Source organism: Somniosus microcephalus, chromosome 31 (assembly GCF_052327205.1).
Source record: "Somniosus microcephalus isolate GS21.2 chromosome 31, FLI_Smic_1.0, whole genome shotgun sequence".
NCBI lineage: Eukaryota > Metazoa > Chordata > Chondrichthyes > Squaliformes > Somniosidae > Somniosus > Somniosus microcephalus.
The window spans coordinates 7,902,279-7,922,126 of record NC_141017.1 but is presented as its reverse complement, the minus strand read 5'-3'; the positions used below and the strand labels follow the sequence as shown (position 1 = coordinate 7,922,126).

Sequence of the window (19,848 nt, the reverse complement as noted above, 5' to 3'; positions counted from 1 at the left end):
ATATAAGGTAGCCAAATCTAGTGGGAGGATAGAGGATTGGGAAAACTTTAAAAGACAGCAAAAAATAACAAAAAGATTGATTAAGAAAGGGAAGATAGATTATGAAAGTAAATTAGCAAAAAATATAAAAACAGATAGTAAGAGTTTTTATAGTTATATAAAACGAAAAAGGGTGGCTAATGTAAATGTTGGTCCCTTAGAGGATGAGACCGGGAAATTAATGGTGGGAAATATGGAGATGGCAAAAACACTGAATGAATATTTTGTATCAGTCTTTACAGTAGAGGACACTAAGAATATCCCAACACTGGACAAACAGGGGGCTATAGCGGGGGAGGTGCTAAACACGATCAAAATCACTAAGGAAGTGGTACTCGGTAAAATAATGGGACTCAAGGCGGATAAATCACCTGGACCTGATGGCTTACATCCTAGGGTCTTGAGGGAAGTGGCAGTAGGGATTGTGGATGCATTGGTAATAATTTTCCAAAACTCCCTGGACTCAACAAAGGTCCCGGCAGACCGGAAAACTGCTAATGTAACACCCTTATTTAAAAAGGGCAGTAGACAGAAAGCTGGAAACTATAGATCGGTTAGCATAACATCTGTGGTAGGTAAAATTTTGGAGTCCATTATTAAGGAGACAGTAACAGGACATTTGGATAATCATAATTGAATAGGACAAAGTCAGCATGGTTTTATGAAGGGGAAGTCATGTTTGACAAATTTGCTGGAGTTCTTTGAGGAAGTAACATATAGGGTGGATAAAGGGGAACCAGTGGACGTAGTGTATTTAGACTTCCAAAAGGCATTTGACAAGGTGCCACACAAAAGATTATTGCTTAAGATAAAAAATCACGGGATTGGGGGTAATATTCTGGCATGGATAGAGGATTGGCTATCTAACAGAAGGCAGAGAGTTGGGATAAATGGTTCATTCTCAGACTGGCAATCAGTAACTAGTGGTGTTCCGCAGGGGTCAGTGCTGGGTCCCCAACTCTTTACAATCTATATTAATGATTTGGAGGAGGGGACCGAGTGTAACATATCAAAGTTTGCAGATGATACAAAGATGGGAGGGAAAGTAGTGAGTGAGGAGGACATAAAAAACCTGCAAGGGGACATAGACAGGCTAAGTAAGTGGGCAGAGATTTGGCAGATGGAATACAATACTGGAAAGTGTGAGGTTATGCACTTTGGCAGGAAAAATCGTAGAGCAAGTTATTATCTTAATGGCAAGAAACTGGAAAGTACTGAAGTACAAAGGGATCTGGGGGTCCTGGTGCACGAAACTCAAAAGGTTAGTATGCAGGTGCAGCAAGTGATTAAGAAGGCCAATGGAATGTTGGCTTTCATTGCTAGGGGGATAGAATATAAAAATAGGGAGGTATTGCTTCAGTTGTACAAGGTATTGGTGAGACCGCACCTGGAATACTGCATACAGTTTTGGTGTCCATACTTAAGAAAAGACATACTTGCTCTCGAGTCAGTACAAAGAAGGTTCACTCGGTTAATCCCGGGGATGAGGGGATGGACATATGAGGAGAGGTTGAGTAGATTGGGACTCTACTCATTGGAGTTCAGAAGAATGAGAGGCGATCTTATTGAAACATATAAGATTGTGAAGGGGTTGGATCGGGTGGATGCGGGAGGATGTTCCCGATGATGGGTGAAACTAGAACTAGGGGGCATAGTCTTAGAATAAGGGGCTGCTCTTTCAAAACTGAGATGAGGAGGAACTACTTCACTCAGAGGGTGGTAGGTCCATGGAATATGCTGCCCCAAAAAGCTGTAGAAGCTACATCATTACATAAATTTAAAACAGAAATAGACAGTTTCCTAGAAGTAAAGGGAATTAAGGGTTACGGGGAGCGGGCAGGAATTTGGACATGAGTCTAGGTTCGGATCGGACATGGCCCTGTGGGTAGCGGAGCGGGCCGAGGGGCCGTGTAGCCTGATCCTGCTCCTATTTCATGTGTCTAATTCTGTTAGATTCAGGAGATGGTTCTGTGATAGTAGATTGGCGGTTAGGATCAGATCAGCCATGATCTTATTGAATGGCGGAGCAGGCTCGAGGGGCCGATTGGCCTACTCCTGCTCCTATTTCTTATGTTCTTATGTAGGTCTTCCTGTCAATCTTCTGAATGGGCTTTTCCCTCCTCTGATTGGCTGCCCATGGCTCACGTGATCCCAGGGGACGCATCGCACTAACTACGCCCCTGGGACACGCAAGCACAGCGCGCCGGCAGCTGGGCCAGGCCCCGGAGCGGAATTCCACGTGAGCCCAGAGCTCAACTGCCGGCGCGCAAGGTAAGTGCAGGTCGGGGGCTTGCACCCGCGGGAAGCCCCCGACCCAAATTTCTGGGCCACAGTGAAGTCAAGTATCTGTGGCCATGACTAGGGGATGCACAGAATTAGTGGCGAGACCGCAGTGTCTGGGCTACCCTGCATCTACTGCGTGAACAATCAGTTCAATGTTCATTGCTATATGAAGTAGCGGTCCACTGGGTGCCAGATGTTCCAGTGCTCCCCACTGCCACATCTGGATCCCACAGTTTGTGCATTCGAAACCCCAAACCTTCCGACTGCGGTTTCATAACCACTGCTCGAAAGACTATACTCCCCCAGCTCCTTCACCTTTAACTGACTAGGTCAACCCGGACAGACATAGAGATGAAGCCTGGTCAACCGCATGCCTTTTCTGATAATCCAGGCAGTCGTTTTCCGATACGTACTGAGTGGGGGAGGGGGCGGGGGGGGGGGGGTGGGGAGGGCGGCGGTGGGGGGCTGGTGCCGGCTCTTATTGGCAAGCTACCCCCAGGGATGTGATTTGATTCGCATCTGGTTTTGTCAAAACTGAAGTTCTGTTACAAGCACGGTGGCATAGTGGTTAGCACTGTTGCCTCACAGCGCCAGAGACCCAGGTTCGAATCCGGCCTCGGGCGACTGTCTGTGCGGAGTTTGCACATTCTCCCCGTGTTTGCGTGGGTTTTCTCCGGGTGCTCCGGTTTCCTCCCACAGTCCAAAAATGTGCGGGTTAGGTTGATTGGCTATGATAAATTGACCCTTAGTGTTAGGGGGATTAAATACGTGGGGTTACAGGGATAGGGTGGGATATGTGTTGGTGTAGGGGTTACGGGGATCGGGTGGGATATGTGTCGGTGCAGGCTCGATGGGCCGAAATGGCCTCTATCTGCACTGTGGGGTTTCTGTGATTCTGTGAATGTTAAAATAAAAAAGTTCTTCAAGTGAGTGAGGCATTAGGTCAAACTGGGTGAAGAGAATTCCTTTCCTCACTGACCTTGGACCCCCTCAAGGAAACCATTTTGTGTGGGCGGCCATTTTAGAAAGCAGAATTGGCCAATTAGCGAGGATCTGAGACGAGGACCACACACCCAGCGCCTTGGAGTTTGGAAATGTCTCCATGGAGCTGGCTTTGCTCCGGAGCTGCTTCACTTTGCCTTTTCTTACTATTCAACAGACCAAGGTGGCATCATCGACCCATGCTGACCCCTCCGTAAATATTCAAGAACAGGAAAGCTAATAAATATATTCCAGAGAAACACGGGAATTCAGCTCCTAAACGTCTGAAGTTTTTAACAAGTAGGAAAAGAGCACGGGCTTGGACATTCAACTTGCCGCCTAAATGTAACACATTGGCCGTTATAGAATTTGGTGGAAATGAAAAGCGGGCGGTTTCCATGACGGGTGACTGAGCTGCCCCGGGCATCACGTTGAAAATCTGAGCCCCCCCCCCCCCCCCCCATGAGTCTCGGGTCAGAAACAGCGCAAGGCCCCCTTGGCTTGGACCACAGCAGCAAAGGCACGACGGGCCGAACGGCCTCCTTCTGTGCCGCAAGTTTCTATGGTTACACCTCAACAGAGCCGGGACCAATATCCTCACGGGGAGGTTTGCTAGTGCTGTTGGGGAGGGTTTGAACTGGCTTGGCAGGGGGACGGGCACCAGGAGTAGAAAAGAGGAATAAGGTGCATAAAAGAGTGAGTGTGTTGGGTAGTACTAGAGAAGAAAGTAGTACTAGAGGCGGAGGTAGTACCATATTAGATAGCAGCAGACTAAGAAAGACAATGAAAAATTCAAAAATGGGTTTAGAATGTAGGTACATAAACGCACAAAGTGTGGTGAATAAGGTTGGTGAGCTACAAGCACAATTAGCCGTGCGGCAATATGATGTTGTGGCAATAACGGAAACGTGGCTTAAAAACGGTGAGGACTGGGCACTTAATATGATGCATGTCAGGTGAATTCTTCAAGGGAGAAGCACACCAAATACAATAAGTTGAGAGAGGAGGTAGTACCATATTAGATAGCAGAAGATAGAAGATGAAAATAAGATTGGCAAAGAGAGGATATGAGAGTAGAATGGCGGTTAACATAAAAGGGAACCCAAAAATCTTCTACCGGCATGTAAACAGTAAGCAGGTAGTAAGTGGTGGGATGGGCCTATTAGGGACAAAGAAGGTGAGTACTTTGTATCGGTGTGGATGCTGACAAAATATCAGAAGTGGAAAAGGTAGAAGCAATGGAAAGGGTGAAAATTGATAGACAGGATGTACTAGAAAGGCTGGGTATGCTTAGAGTGGATAAGTCGCCTGGTCCAGATGGCTTGCATCCCAGGTTGCTAAGGGAATTGGGGGAGATAGTGGAAGGGCTTGCCATAATTTTCCAATCTTCCCTAGATGTGGGGGAGGTACCTGAGGATTGGAAAGTGGCAAATGTGACACCATTGTTCAAGAAAGGGTGTAAGGACAATCCTAGTAACTACAGGCCGGTCAGTTTAACATCAGTGGTGGGTAAAGTTTTAGAAACAATAATCAAGGAAAAAATTAACGGGCACTTGGAGAGGTTTAAGCTAATTAAGGAGAGCCAACATGGATTTGTAAAAGGCAGATCATGTTTGACTAATCTAATTGAATTTTTTGATGAAGTAACAGAGGATTGATGAAGGGAATGCAATGGACGTTGTCTACATGGATTTTCGGAAGGCGTTTGAAAAGTACCACATACAAGGCTGGTTAACAAAATTGAGGCTCATGGAATAGATGGGTCAGTGGCAGCTTGGATAAGGATTTGGCTTAAGGACAGAAAACAGCGAGTTGTGGTAAATGGCTGTTTTTAAGACTGGAGGATGATAGACAGTGGTGTTCCCCAAGGGTCAGTGCTGGGGCCACTGCTGGATTTGTTTTCATTGGAGCAAGGGAGGTTGAGGGGTGATTTGATAGAGGTGTACAAGATTATGACGGGTTTGGATAGGCTAGACAGGGAAAGGCTGTTCCCACTAGTTAATGGTACAAGGACTAGGGGACACAGATTTAAGGTTTTGGGCAAGAGATACGGGGGGGGGGGGCGGGGGTGAGGAAAAACTTTTTTACGCAGCGAGTGGTGAGGACCTGGAACTCGCTGCCGACGGAAGTGGTGGAAGCGGAGACACTCAATGTTTTCAAGGGGAGACTGGATAGACACTTGAGGGAAATAAACTTGCAGGGCTACGGGGATAGAGCGGGGGAATGGGACTGACTGGATTGCTCTACAGAGAGCCGGCACGGACTCGATGGGCCGAATGGCCTCCTTCTGTGCCGCTATGACTTTATGATACGTTTCAATTTCAAGTCAAGAAAAGCACTCCTTACTGCGACAACCCTTTCAATCCGTCTTGTCTGTGATTGTCTATCCGAGTTCCTGTATCTTGGTCTGTCTGTGCCTCCTGCTCTGTCTGGCTCATCTCTCCACCCTCACACTCTGACCAGTGCCCATCAGGACCATTGGCGGTGTTGACATTTGACCCCTGTGGGGGAGCAGAGGCAATCACCATCACGGACTGGGCTGGGCTGGATTGAAACCCAGCCTGATGGTAATACTGTACTTGGAGACACCCTTTGAGCATTGGTGTTTTCAATAAAGAATTCAAAACCCCTGTGGGAAGATGATCATCTAAATTCACTACTTACGACAACTAAAGGGTGAACTAATGACTAAACTGCCCAGATTTGACTCAATACCTGGTGCCAATATGACAGGTTTAATGTAATCGGGGTGAAACAGCGAGATTATGGGTAAATGGGGTCCGAACCACGTCTTCATGGTGTGTGGGAACTTTAAAACCAGCCGTGCGATCGTTTGCATTCCTTCCTCATCTGGGTTGACCTACTCCCAATAGAGTGAAGAAACAGAGGCCCACATTAGACACAAGCCACTTCAAGCTGGGCGACATAGAATGGAGGAGAAGGCAAGGCAAACACCCCGTCAACAAACAAAGCACTAACGCAGAGCAACAGTGAGGCAGACCATGATCGGTAGTTACTTCAGCCCAGCACACGCCAGGCACACATCGACACTCAGGAACCAGGAGATGTGAAGGATTTATAGGGGGCTCTAAAGCCCCAATACAGGCGGCTAGGAGAGAACAATCTCTTTTCTAAAACGTGGGTGCAGTTTGGAACATCAAAAGGATTAATAATGGGTAAGGAACGCTGCTGGATCTGAAGATGGCTACAATCACGTTGCTTACTAGCAATGGGCAGCTTCCTACGCTAGGCAGGACAGGCCGGCTGAATCCCAGTCGCCGGTGCCATCGACGGGCCGGGCCAGACTAGCCGGTCAATCTCCAGCAATGTGGGACCCGATGGGGTCAGGGGTCGGGTTACTGACTCTGTCACAGAGCGCCGACCCAGTTTCGATCTCCGAAAGTCAGCCGCATCACCATGGCGCTACACTGACCTCAACAAGACAGTGTTTAAAAATTCAAGAGTGTCGAAGACTGAATTACTCACGAGGAATGACTCTGGCAAATCTGTGAATCATGCCTAATTAGACAAAACATGTGATCATAGCTTCTAAAGCAATTATTTAAACATTGTGATTGAACAGACTGCTTTTTGGTTTTATTTACAATGTTCACCCCCCATCTATATGAAATAAAGCGATTCCTCCTGCTCCTGTACATCATTCAAGGTGTTTGCAAAAACTACCGAAGATTTTTCAATGAAGAGCATGTGTGGAGTTTGTGGTCCGAGATGTTTCTATTAATGAAGCTCTACGAGTTGTTACTGACTCCAGTCACTCTCTCTGTAACCGCGGGTTAGATTCCTCGCTGTGTGCAGGGACAAAGTCTGTTTAGGATGAGATTTGATTAATTCAGGGCACCATCACTGTGGGGCTCAGGAACTAGCAAATCAGGCAGGAGTGGGGCCTAGTTACTGGAATAGGCTACAAACCCTGGAGCTCCCCAACTGTGTGCACCCCGACCCTCTGTGCACCCCGACCCCCTGTGCACCCCGACCCCCTGTGCACCCCGGCCCCCTGTGCACCCCGGCCCCCTGTGCACCCCGGCCCCCTGTGCACCCCGGCCCCCTGTGCACCCCGGCCCCCTGTGCACCCTGGCCCCCTGTGCACCCCGACCCCCTGTGCACCCCGGCCCCCTGTGCACCCCGACCCCCTGTGCACCCCGACCCCCTGTGCACCCCGACCCCCTGTGCACCCCGACCTTCCAATGTGATAAATCTCTGTCCAAATATGCACTGTGCACCGTGCCCCTCTGTAAAGCTGTGTCCCGGCCTTTGCTCGGTTTCCCGGACAGCAGGCGAGCTTGGCACGGTCAGCAGGGCATTATGGGGCAGAGTGGGTCCAGCCTGGCAGCGACCCCACTCGCCAAGGGGCTCGCCACCCTCCCTCCAACCAGGGACTGCTGCACACAGAGTGGGGAGAGGGAGAAAGCTCGTAATAACCCTCCCACCCCACACTGCGATTAAATTCATAACCAACTAGATTGTCACATACCTGCTTCCATAGTAATCCGAATAAAATAGAACATGCCAAGGGGATGAAAAGCAGAGCAAGCGGTGTAAAGTAGGCCCGAGCCTCACAATGAATTAGACTGAGGATGTAGTGTCACACGGTTCTGTACAGAGGGGCTCAGTGTGTGACGGGAGGCCCCTTCCTCAGGACCAGATCTAGCGAGACCCCAACCCGTCCCTTCTCTCTCCACACACTGCCTGACCTGCTGCTGATTCCCAGCATTGGCCGTTGGACTTTTAAGTTCACCCGGTGCTTTGAATTTAACAGAAGCAATCTCTGCCGTATAATGGGCACAACTACTGCAGATTGAGGGAGGGGGAAGGTCGAAGGGATGTCTCCCCCAGATTCGTTTCCATAATGAGTAATTCCCACTTCCTTCGAACCTTGGAACTGCCTCAATTTCGCCCCCCTCCCCGCCCCGATTTATAGGGGGCAATCCCAGGATCCCGCAATCCCAGCCAGGCAGCCGCGCGCTCCCAGGGTCGGAGACAGGTCTATAATGTTACAGCGCTGACTGTCTGACCCGTGCTTCTGTCGACCGAGACTCCCCGCGGGGCAGGGCAGAGCCGCAGAGTTGGATGGCCAATTTATATTACATGGACCGAGCGCATCGTAAAGTGTAGCAGGTCCCGAGATAATCCACCCACAGGAACCCTGGTGGCGGGAGTAAGATTGATTATTGATCCTCGCTCTCCCGGCTCCGTGAAATGTCTGGGATTCCACGCGACCACTCAGCTCTCGGGGGGGCCCCTACCATTCCCAGGTGCCCCATCAGCCAGCTGCGCCTCGGGGGACTTTCGAAACACTTCAGCTTCCGGGAATTCTCACGGAAGCGCCTCAGCAGGTAGAGGGCGTGCAGGGCGGTCTTGATGAAGACGGTCAGGGCCAGGGCGATAACGGCACACCACAGGTAGGCCCGGATTGAACCGCGGCCCAGGGCCAAGCCCTGCCAAACCTCATCCAGCAACATCCTGTCAGGCAAAGACAAATAAAACCGAATCAGTGGAAAGCAGCCGTGCTGGTAATCTGGGTACATCAGTTTGATATCCATTACGTGAACCGTGTACAGTGAACATGGTGCGCCAAGGGAGGGAGTGAGGCCACCCTGGGGATTGAATCCAGGCTGCGGCATTGGGGCGGTGGGGGGGGGGGGGGACAGACCTGTGATGTCCAATAGCGATCTATGACTAGCCACAGCCTAGTTTTGGCTGCATGCACTAATTTTAGCAGAAAACACCTTACACACAATACACGTAAACGTACTGAACAAACATCTACCTTCAGTGACCAAGGAAGTAAAGCAGCCACAACGATCAAACAAAAACCCTCGCACACTCAACAACTTGCATTTATATAGCGCCTTTAATGTAGTAAAATGTCCCAAGGTGTTTCACAGGAGCGTTACCAAACACAATTTGACACCGAGCCACATAAGGAGATATTAGGACAGGTGCTTGGTCAAAAAGGTAGGTTTTAAGGAGCGACTTAAAAGGAGGAGAGAGAAGTAGAGAGGCAGACGGATGTAGGGAGGGAATTCCAGAGTTTAGGGCCCAGGCAACAGAAGGCACGGCCACCAATGGTGGAGTGATTATAATCAGGGATGCGCGAGAAACTAGAATTAGAGGAGCGCAGAGATCTCGGAGGGTTTGTGGGGCTGGAGGAGGTTACAGAGATAGGGAGGAGTGAAGCCATGGAGTGATCTGAAAACAAGGATGAGAATTTTAAAATCAAGACGTTGCTTAACCAAGAGCCAATGTAGGTCAGCGAGCGCAGGGGTGATGGGTGAACGGGACTTTGTGCGAGTTAGGACATGGGCAGCCGAGTTTCATGAGCTCACGTTTACGGAGGGTGGTAGATGGGAGGCCGGCCAGGAGTGCGTTGGAATAGTCCAGTCTAGAGATAACAAAGGCATGGATAAGGATTTCAGCAGCGGATGAGCGGAGGCAAGGGGCGGAGTCGGTCGATGTTATGCAGGTGGAAGTAGGCGGTCTTAGTGATGGAGCAGATGTGTATTTGGAAGCTTATCTTACAGTCAAATATGACACCAAGGTTGCGAACAGTCTGGCTCAGCCTCAGACAGTGGCCAGGGAGAGGGGTCGAGACAGTGGCGAGGGAACGGAGTTTGTGGCAGGGACCAAAGACAATGGCTTCGGTCTTCCCAACATAATGGCTGTTCCTGCATTGTCATTGGGTCTAAATCCTGGAACTCCAGACCTAACAGCACGGTGGGAGTACCAACACCACATGGACTGTGGCAATCCCCTTCCTATCCCATCCCATCCCCTCTGCCCCTCCCAACATCCCTGTTCCCTTCCCTTTCCCCACACTCAGTGCACAACAGATTCCTTTCCTGCTGGGTGAGGACTGGCCGGGACATTTAAATCAATCTCATGTAGAGCTGGGATCAGAGGGATCACTAGAATAAGGAAATAGAATATGACTGTAGGGCATTAGCCAGCAGAGCTAAAACGGGAAATCAACCTACACATTAACTGCAGTCTAGCAGTGACTACGCCTCAGTCACCTGATGGGAGAGTATCAGTGGAAACACTGAGCAGTTCACAGCATTGCCTCATCCTATTGCACTCACTTGTTAACATAAAATAAGAAAAAACACATTTCCTCATTTGCAGAATGCGCCTGAACAATAACTGCCAAACTAGACTTGGAGTACGGTGCACGCCTCTGGTCTCCACATTACAAACAGATATAGAGGCACTGGAGAAGGTGCTGAAAATATTTACACTGGTGATACCAAAACTGAGAGGTTAGAAGTATCAGGAAAGATTGAACAGGCGGGGGCTTTTTTCCCTAGAAAAGAGAAGGCTGAGGGGGGGCGACCTGATCGAGGGCTTTCAAATTATGAAAGGGTTTAATTGGGTAGACGTAGAGAAGATGATTCCACTTGTGGGGGAGACCAGAACTAGGGGCCATAAATATCAGGTAGTCACCAATAAACCTAATAGGGAATTCAGGAGAAACTTCTTTATCCAGAGAGTGGTGAGAATGTGGAACTCGCTGCCACAGGGAGTGGTTGAGGCAAATAGTATAGATGCATTTAGTGGGAGGCTAGATAAACACATGAAGGAGAAAGGAATAGAAGGTTGTGCTGAGAGGGTTGGATGATGTAGGGTGGAAGGAGGGCGTGTAGAGCACAGACACCGGCATAGACCTGTTGTATTGAAAGGCCTGTTTCTATGCTGTAAATTCTATGTAATTCTATGCACGCCTCTATACAGAGTGGGTAACACTGCACGCCTCTATACAGAGTGCGCAACACTGCACAGGTCCATGCACTGGGTAACACTGCACGGGTCCATACATTGGGTAACACTGCATGGGTCCATAGGCTGGGTAAAACTGCACGGGTCCATACACTGGGTAACACTGCACGTGTCCATGCACTGGGTAACACTGCATGGGTCCATAGACTGGGTAACACTGCACGGGTCCATGCACTGGGAAACACTGCACGGGTCCATACACTGGGTAACACGGCACGGGTCCATAGACTGGGTAACACGGCACGGGTCCATAGACTGGGTAACACTGCACGGGTCCATAGACTGGGTAACACTGCATGGGTTCATAGACTGGGTAACACTGCATGGGTCCACAGACTGGGTAACACTGCACGGGTCCATAGACTGGGTAACACTGCACAGGTCCATAGACTGGGTAACACTGCACGGGTTCATAGACTGGGTAACACTGCATGGGTCCACAGACTGGGTAACACTGCACGGGTCCATAGACTGGGTAACACTGCACAGGTCCATAGACTGGGTAACACTGCATGGGTCCATGTACTGGGTAACACTGCACGGATCCATGCACTGGGTAACACTGCACGGATCCATGCACTGGGTAACACTGCACGGGTCCATACAGTGGGTAACACTGCACGGGTCCATACACTGGGTAACACTGCACTGGTCCATACACTGGGTAAAACCACACGGGTCCATACACTGGGTAACACTGCACGGGTCCATGCACTGGGCAACACCGCACGGGTCCATGCACTGGGTAAAACCACACGGGTCCATAGACTGGGTAACACTGCATGCGTCCATACACTGGGTAACACTGCACGGGTCCATACACTGGGTAACACTGCACGGGTCCATAGACTGGGTAACACTGCACGGGTCCATACACTGGGTAACACTGCATGGGTCCATACACTGGGTAACACTGCACGGGTCCATACACTGGGTAACACTGCATGGGTCCATACACTGGGTAACACTGCACGGGTCCATACACTGGGTAACACTGCACGGACCCATACACGGGTAACACTGCATGGGTCCATACACTGGGTAACACTGCACGGGACCATGCACTGGGTAACAATGCACGGGCCCATACACTGGGTAACACTACATGGGCCCATACACTGGGTAACACTGCACGGGCCCATACACTGGGTAACACTGCACGGGTCCATACACTGGGTGACACTGCACGGGTCCATAGACTGGGTAACACTGCATGGGTCCATACACTGGGTAACACTGCACGGGTCCATGTACTGGGTAACACTGCACGGGTCCATGCACTGGGTGAAACCACATGGTTCCATACACTGGGTAACACTGCACGGGTCCATACACTGGGTAACACTGCACGTGTCCATGCACTGGGTAACACCGCACGGGGCTATGCACTGGGTAACACTGCACGGGGCTATGCACTGGGTAACACTGCACAGGTCCATACACTGGGTAACACAGCACGTGTCCATGCACTGGGTAACACCGCACGGGGCTATGCACTGGGTAACACTGCATGGGTCCATACACTGGGTAACACTGCACGGGTCCATACACTGGGTAACACTGCACGGGTCCATACACTGGGTAACACTGCACGGGGCCATGCACTGGGTAACACTGCACGGGGCCATACACTGGGTAACACTGCACGGGCCCATACACTGGGTAACACTGCACGGGTCTATACACTGGGTAACACTGCACGGGTCCACAGACTGGGTAACACTGCACGGGTCCATACACTGGGTAACACTGCACGGGTCCATAGACTGGGTAACACTGCACGGGTCCATAGACTGGGTAACACTGCATGGGTCAATACACTGGGTAACACTGCATGGGTCCATACACCGGGTAACACTGCACGGGTCCATACACTGGGTAACACTGCACAGGGCTATGCACTAGGTAACACTGCATGGGTCCATACACTGGGTGACACTGCATGGGTCCATACACTGGGTGACACTGCACGGGTCCATACACTGGGTAACACTGCACGGGGCTATGCACTGGGTAACACTGCACAGGTCCATACACTGGGTAACACTGCACGGGTCCATACACTGGGTAACACTGCACGGGTCCATACACTGGGTAACACTGCACGGGGCTATGCACTGAGTCACACTGCATGGGTCCATACACTGGGTAACACTGCACGGGCCCATACACTGGGTAACACTGCATGGGGCGATGCATTGGGTAACACTGCACGGGTCCATACACTGGGTAACACTGCACGGGTCCATGCACTGGGTAACACTGCACGGGTCCATACACTGGGTAACAGTGCATGGGTCCATACACTGGGTAACACTGCACGGGTCCATAGACTGGGTAACACTGCATGGGTCCATGCACTGGGTAACACCGCACGGGTCCATGCACTGGGTAACACCGCACGGGTCCATGCACTGGGTAACACCGCACGGGTCCATACACTGGGTAACACTGCACGGGTCCATACACAGGGTAAGACTGCACGGGTCCATAGACTGGGTAACACTGCACGGGTCCATACACTGGGTAACACTGCACGGGTCCATAGACTGGGTAACACTGCACGGGTCCATACACTGGGTAACACTGCACGGGTCCATACACTGGGTAACACTGCATGGGTACATAGGCTGGGTAACACTGCACGTGCCCATACACTGGGTAACACTGCACGGGTCTATACACTGGGTAACACTGCACGGGTCCATACACTGAGTAACACTGCACGGGTCCATACACTGGGTAACACTGCACGGGTCCATAGACTGGGTAACACTGCATGGGTCCATGCACTGGGTAACACCGCACGGGTCCATGCACTGGGTAACACCGCACGGGTCCATACACTGGGTAATACTGCACGGTTCCATACACTGGGTAACACTGCATGGGTCCATATACTGGGTAACACTGCACGGGTCCATGCACTGGGTAACACTGCATGGGTCCATACACAGGGTAAGACTGCACGGGTCCATACACTGGGTAACACTGCACGGGTCCATGCACTGGGTAACACTGCATGGGTACATAGGCTGGGTAACACTGCACGGGCCCATACACTGGGTAACACTGCATGGGTCTATACACTGGGTAACACTGCACGGGTCCATACACTGGGTAACACTGCATGGGTCCATACACTGGGTAACACTGCACGGGTCCATACACTGGGTAACACCACATGGGTCCATAGGCTGGGTAACACTGCACGGGTCCATACACCGGGTAACACTGCACGGGTCCATACACTGGGTAACACTGCATGGGTCCATGCACTAGGTAACACTGCATGGGTCCATACACAGGGTAAGACTGCACGGGTCCATAGACTTGGTAACACTGCACGGGTCCATACACTGGGTAACACTGCACGGGTCCATACACTGGGTAACACCGCACGGGTCCATACACTGGGTAACACTGCACGGGTCCATACACTGGGTAACACTGCACGGGTTCATGCACTGGGTAACACTGCACGGGTCCATACACTGGGTAACACTGCACGGGTCCATGCACTGGGTAACACTGCACGGGTCCATACACTGGGTAACACTGCACGGGTTCATGCACTGGGTAACACTGCACGGGTCCATACACTGGGTAACACTGCACGGGTCCATACACTGGGTAACACTGCACGGGTCCATACACTGGGTAACACTGCACGGGTCCATACACTGGGTAACACTGCACGGGTCCATACACTGGGTAACACTGCACGGGTCCATACACTGGGTAACACTGCACGGGTCCATACACTGGGTAACACTGCACGGATCCATACACTGGGTAACACTGCACGGGCCCATACACTGGGTAACACTGCACGGATCCATACACTGGGTAACACTGCACGGGCCCATACACTGGGTAACACTGCACGGGTCCATGCACTGGGTAACACTGCACGGGCCCATACACTGGGTAACACTGCACGGGTCCATACACTGGGTAACACTGCACGGGTCCATACACTGGGTAACACTGCACGGGTCCATACACTGGGTAACACAGATATATGTGAAGTGATTATGATCTGAGTACCCAGTGTTGGCTGCCTGTCTATCACTGTCTCCCTCCAGCACCCGATCTGCCTCTTGTTCTTTTTATGTCTTTTAATTACCTCACAGATACCTTCTCCAACAGTTTCACCTCTTACCATTCAATTCAAAGACCTGTTTGGTTATTCTACAGACTATCTGCCTTCCTTCCCCGAACCCACCCCTTCACTCCATTTCTCCGAGGACCCCCCCCAACCCCAGTTCACACAAAGACTTCACACCCAGTAAATGACCCTCTCTTTTCACCACGGCTGCTGATGGACTTCCTGTCTATCTCCAGCAATTACGAATTTCAGATCTGGCCAGCAAACCTCCCAAAGCTTTGCCGCTGTTTTCTAACAAGAAGTGGATTTGCATCTTGTAAGGGAAAACACCAGGTCCAGTGACTTCGTGACTGAATAGGGTCAGATTCCATTTTTACTACACGGTGTTGAAGGATTTTTCCTGGTGCATTGGTGATTATATGACACCACTCTGTCCTTTCCTCTGTGAAAACTGGAAATGAGTGGCCTTCACTTTATCGTATCACCCTTTCCCTTTGTATTTAATCTGTATCCCTCACCGGTTGTAAAGCTGGGACTACACGGCAGGATGAGAGAGGTGGGGCATTCGGAGGTAGATATCGGCACAGGGACATTTTGTGGGGATTCTCCTGAACTCCTGCTGTGACTCCGGTGGGAGATTGGCAGAAATCCGGGAGAAACGGGCGCTTACGCTGTTTCTTCAGAGTTTCTGACAACATTCTGGGGTTTGGGGTGGGGGTCCTGCAGTTCGAGGCGGGGGGGGGGGGGGGGGGGAGCCTGACTCCCGGAGTTTGGATCTCAAGGTTTGGCAGAAGGGGTTGGAATATGCAGGTTAGTGCCAGTGGATTCCTGGGGGGTAAAATTCAGTTGTTTGCGCCTCCCGTTAGCGCCTCAAGAGGGCACTAATGGGGCGCAAAGCGACTAGCGCCTGGGCGCGGCGATGTTTGCGCCGCTCGCGAAATTAACTAGACATTTTGCGGCAGCGTTAAACACTACCGCCACGATCTCCTGCGCCGGAAGATCATGACGTCAATCGAGTGCACAACGCCCCGGACCGGATATTGAGTGGCGCCCCCTGCCTTACCGCCTGCCGCTAGCAACGACAGGTTGAGGGGAGCGTTAAGCTGTCAGAAAGGGACTGGGGGAGCGCTATTTAAAGGCGACCGCTTCCTGCCTTTTTCTGTCGGTGACATTTTTGCACCACGCATTCTGAGAGAGAGAGAGAGAGAGAGAGAGAGAGAGAGAGAGACTTCTGGAGAGATTCAACGCTGTGTGAAGGAGTTTTGAGTACTGAGCAGCACTTTGCAGGTTCATTTTGATTTGCCCTTCCTTGCTTCACCTCGCTCCTCGGCCTTAGCGCCTTAAGACAGGTGTGAAGTGCCTGATTTAGCGCTCCAATCACCTCCAGGGGCGATAAAAGCCAAGTTTGCTGTCGGAGGCGATAATTAGTGCCAGGCGCTAAACTTTGCGCACGGCTGATAATGGCACCCCAAACGGGGCGATACCGAATTTTTCCCCCCTGGTGTCTGTCATCAGTGAGTGACGGGTCTAACAGCACTGGGAGGGGGCGACCCGTGCCCTGATCCTTAGGGCCTAGGCAGCTGAAGGCACGGCCACCAATGGTGGAGTGATTAAAATCAGGCCAGAGTTACAGGAGTGCAGATATCTCAGAGGGCTGTGGGGCTGCAGGAGGTCACAGAGAAAGGGTGGGGCAAGACCATGGAGGGATTTGAAAACAAGGATGAGACATGTGTGGAGAGACCCCTTAAACTAAAGCTCCCATTTAAAGCTGGATTCTGTGTTACTATCAGGAGTCCTGCTAACATGGAGTGTGGGACCCAACCTATATTGTCACGCTACCCCGAGCCCCTGTAACCCAGCCCCTCAAAGCCCAGGCAGCTCAGTCCTGTTTGTGTCTCTATTTCTGGTTTGGCCCATTGAAATTTTGTGGGCCTGGAGGCTTGGAAAGGCCGGGAGTCTCGCTGATGGATAAATCCTAAACCAGATCTGTTCAGATCTGCAGTTTCAGACAGGGAGATTTAAACCTTAGGTCCCAAGGGACTAATGACACAAAGATATAGTGAAGAGAGAGATAGTGAACAGCAAGGGGACGGGGAACGGTGAGATGGGGAACGGTGAGGGAACGGGGAATGAGCGGTGAGGGGACGGGGAGTGGCGGGTGGACGGGGAACGGCGAGGGGACGGGGAACGGTGAGATGGGGAACGGTGAGGGAACGGGGAATGAGCGGTGAGGGGACGGGGAGTGGCGGGTGGACGGGGAACGGCGAGGGGACGGGGAACGGCGAGGGGATGGGGAACGATGGCGGGACGGGGAACGGGGACGGGGAACGGCGAGGGGATGGGGAACGATGGCGGGACGGGGAACGGCGGGTGGACGGGGAACGGGGACGGGGAATGGTGGGGGGACGGGGAACGGCGGGGGGACGGGGAACGGTGAGGGGATGGGGAACGGCGAGGGGACGGGGAATGGTGGGGGGATGGGGAGCGGCGAGGGGACGGGGAATGGCGGGGGGACGGGGAACGGCGGGGGGACGGGGAACGGCGAGGGGACGGGGAACGGCGTGGGGACGGGGAACGGCGGGGGGACGGGGAACGGGGAGGGGACGGGGAACGGCGGGGGGGACGGGGAACGGCGGGGGGACGGGGAACGGCGGGGGGACGGGGAACGGTGAGGGGATGGGGAACGGCGAGGGGACGGGGAATGGTGGGGGGATGGGGAGCGGCGAGGGGACGGGGAATGGCGGGGGGACGGGGAACGGCGGGGGGACGGGGAACGGCGAGGGGACGGGGAACGGCGTGGGGACGGGGAACGGCGGGGGGACGGGGAACGGGGAGGGGACGGGGAACGGCGGGGGGGACGGGGAACGGCGGGGGGACGGGGAATGGGGAGGGGACGGGGAACGGCGGGGGGACGGGGAACGGGGAGGGGACGGGGAACGGCGGGGGGACGGGGAACGGCGGGGGGACGGGGAACGGCGGGGGGACGGGGAACGGCGGGGGGACGGGGAACGGCGAGGGGACGGGGAACGGCGGGGGGACGGGGAACGGGAAGGGGACGGGGAACGGTGGGGGGACGGGGAACGGTGGGGGGACGGGGAACGGCGGGGGGACGGGGAACGGTGGGGGGACGGGGTGCGGCGAGGGGACGGGGAACGGTGGGGGGACGGGGAACGGGGAGGGGACGGGGAACGGTGGGGGGACGGGGAACGGCGGGTGGACGGGCAACGGGGAGGGGACGGGGAACGGTGGGGGGACGGGGAACGGCGAGGGGACGGGGAGCGGCGAGGGGACGGGGAACGGCGGGGGGACGGGGAACGGGGAGGGGACGGGGAACGGTGGGGGGACGGGGAACGGCGAGGGGACGGGGAGCGGCGAGGGGACGGGGAACGGCGGGGGGACGGGGAACGGGGAGGGGACGGGGAACGGCGGGGGGACGGGGAACGGCGGGGGGACGGGGAACGGCGGGGGGACGGGGAACGGCGAGGGGATGGGGAACGGTGGGGGGATGGGGAGCGGCGAGGGGACGGGCAACGGGGACGGGGAACGGCGAGGGGACGGGGAACGGCGGGGGGACGGGGAACGGTGAGGGGACGGGGAACGGCGAGGGGACGGGGAACGGTGGGGGGACGGGGAACGGCGAGGGGATGGGGAACGATGGCGGGACGGGGAACGGCGGGTGGACGGGCAACGGGGACGGGGAACGGCGAGGGGACGGGGAACGGCGGGGGGACGGGGAACGGTGAGGGGACGGGGAACGGCGAGGGGACGGGGAACGGTGGGGGGATGGGGAGCGGCGAGGGGACGGGGAACGGCGGGGGGACGGGGAACGGCGGGGGGACGGGGAACGGCGAGGGGACGGGGAACGGCGGGGGGACGGGGAACGGGGAGGGGACGGGGAACGGTGGGGGGACGGGGAACGGCGGGGGGACGGGGAACGGCGGGGGGACGGGGAACGGCGGGGGGACGGGGAACGGCGGGGGGACGGGGAACGGGGAGGGGACGGGGAACGGCGGGGGGACGGGGAACGGCGGGGGGACGGGGAACGGTGGGGGGACGGGGAACCGCGAACGGCAGGGGGACGGGGAATGGGAACGGCGGGGGGACGGGGAACGGTGGGGGGACGGGGAACGGTGGGGGGACGGGGAACGGCGGGGGGACGGGGAACGGCGGGGGGACGGGGAACGGTGAGGGGACGGGGAACGGCGGGGGGACGGGGAACGGCGGGGGGACGGGGAACGGTGAGGGGACGGGGAACGGCGAGGGGACGGGGAACGGCGGGGGGACGGGGAATGGGGAGGGGACGGGGAACGGCGAGGGGACGGGGAACGGCGGGGGGACGGGGAACGGGGGGGACGGGGAACGGCGGGGGGACGGGGAACGGCGGGGGGACGGGGAACGGCGGGGGGACGGGGAACGGCGGGGGGACGGGGAACGGCGGGGGGACGGGGAACGGTGAGGCATAGAAACATAGGAGCAGGAGTGGCTGTTCGGCCCTTCGAACCTGCTCCGCCATTCAATAGGATCATGGCTGATCCTCCCTCTCAATACCATATTCCCGCTCTCTGCCCATATCCCTTGATGCCTTTTGTGTCTAGAAATCTATCGATCTCCTTCTTAAATATATTCAGTGACTTGGCCCC

The 19,848-nt window shown here is 54.2% G+C and overlaps 1 protein-coding gene across 3 annotated transcripts in view; it reads right to left on the bottom strand.

The window, feature by feature from the left end:
• The window catches only part of cyp4f3 (cytochrome P450, family 4, subfamily F, polypeptide 3), a 95,080-nt gene that overhangs the window by 67,170 nt on the left and 8,062 nt on the right, over window positions 1–19,848 (bottom strand). For 2 of the 3 annotated variants that reach the window (XM_085971508.1, XM_085971510.1), the window contains exons 2-3: window positions 8,568–8,784; window positions 6,019–6,163 (exon numbers count right to left, since the gene is read on the bottom strand). In XM_085971508.1, the coding sequence (XP_085827634.1) occupies window positions 6,019–6,163; window positions 8,568–8,783 (361 nt within the window). In that variant the 5' untranslated portion in view covers window position 8,784. The remainder of the gene's footprint in view (window positions 1–6,018; window positions 6,164–8,567; window positions 8,785–19,848) is intronic. The other variant, XM_085971509.1, reaches the window with a different exon arrangement.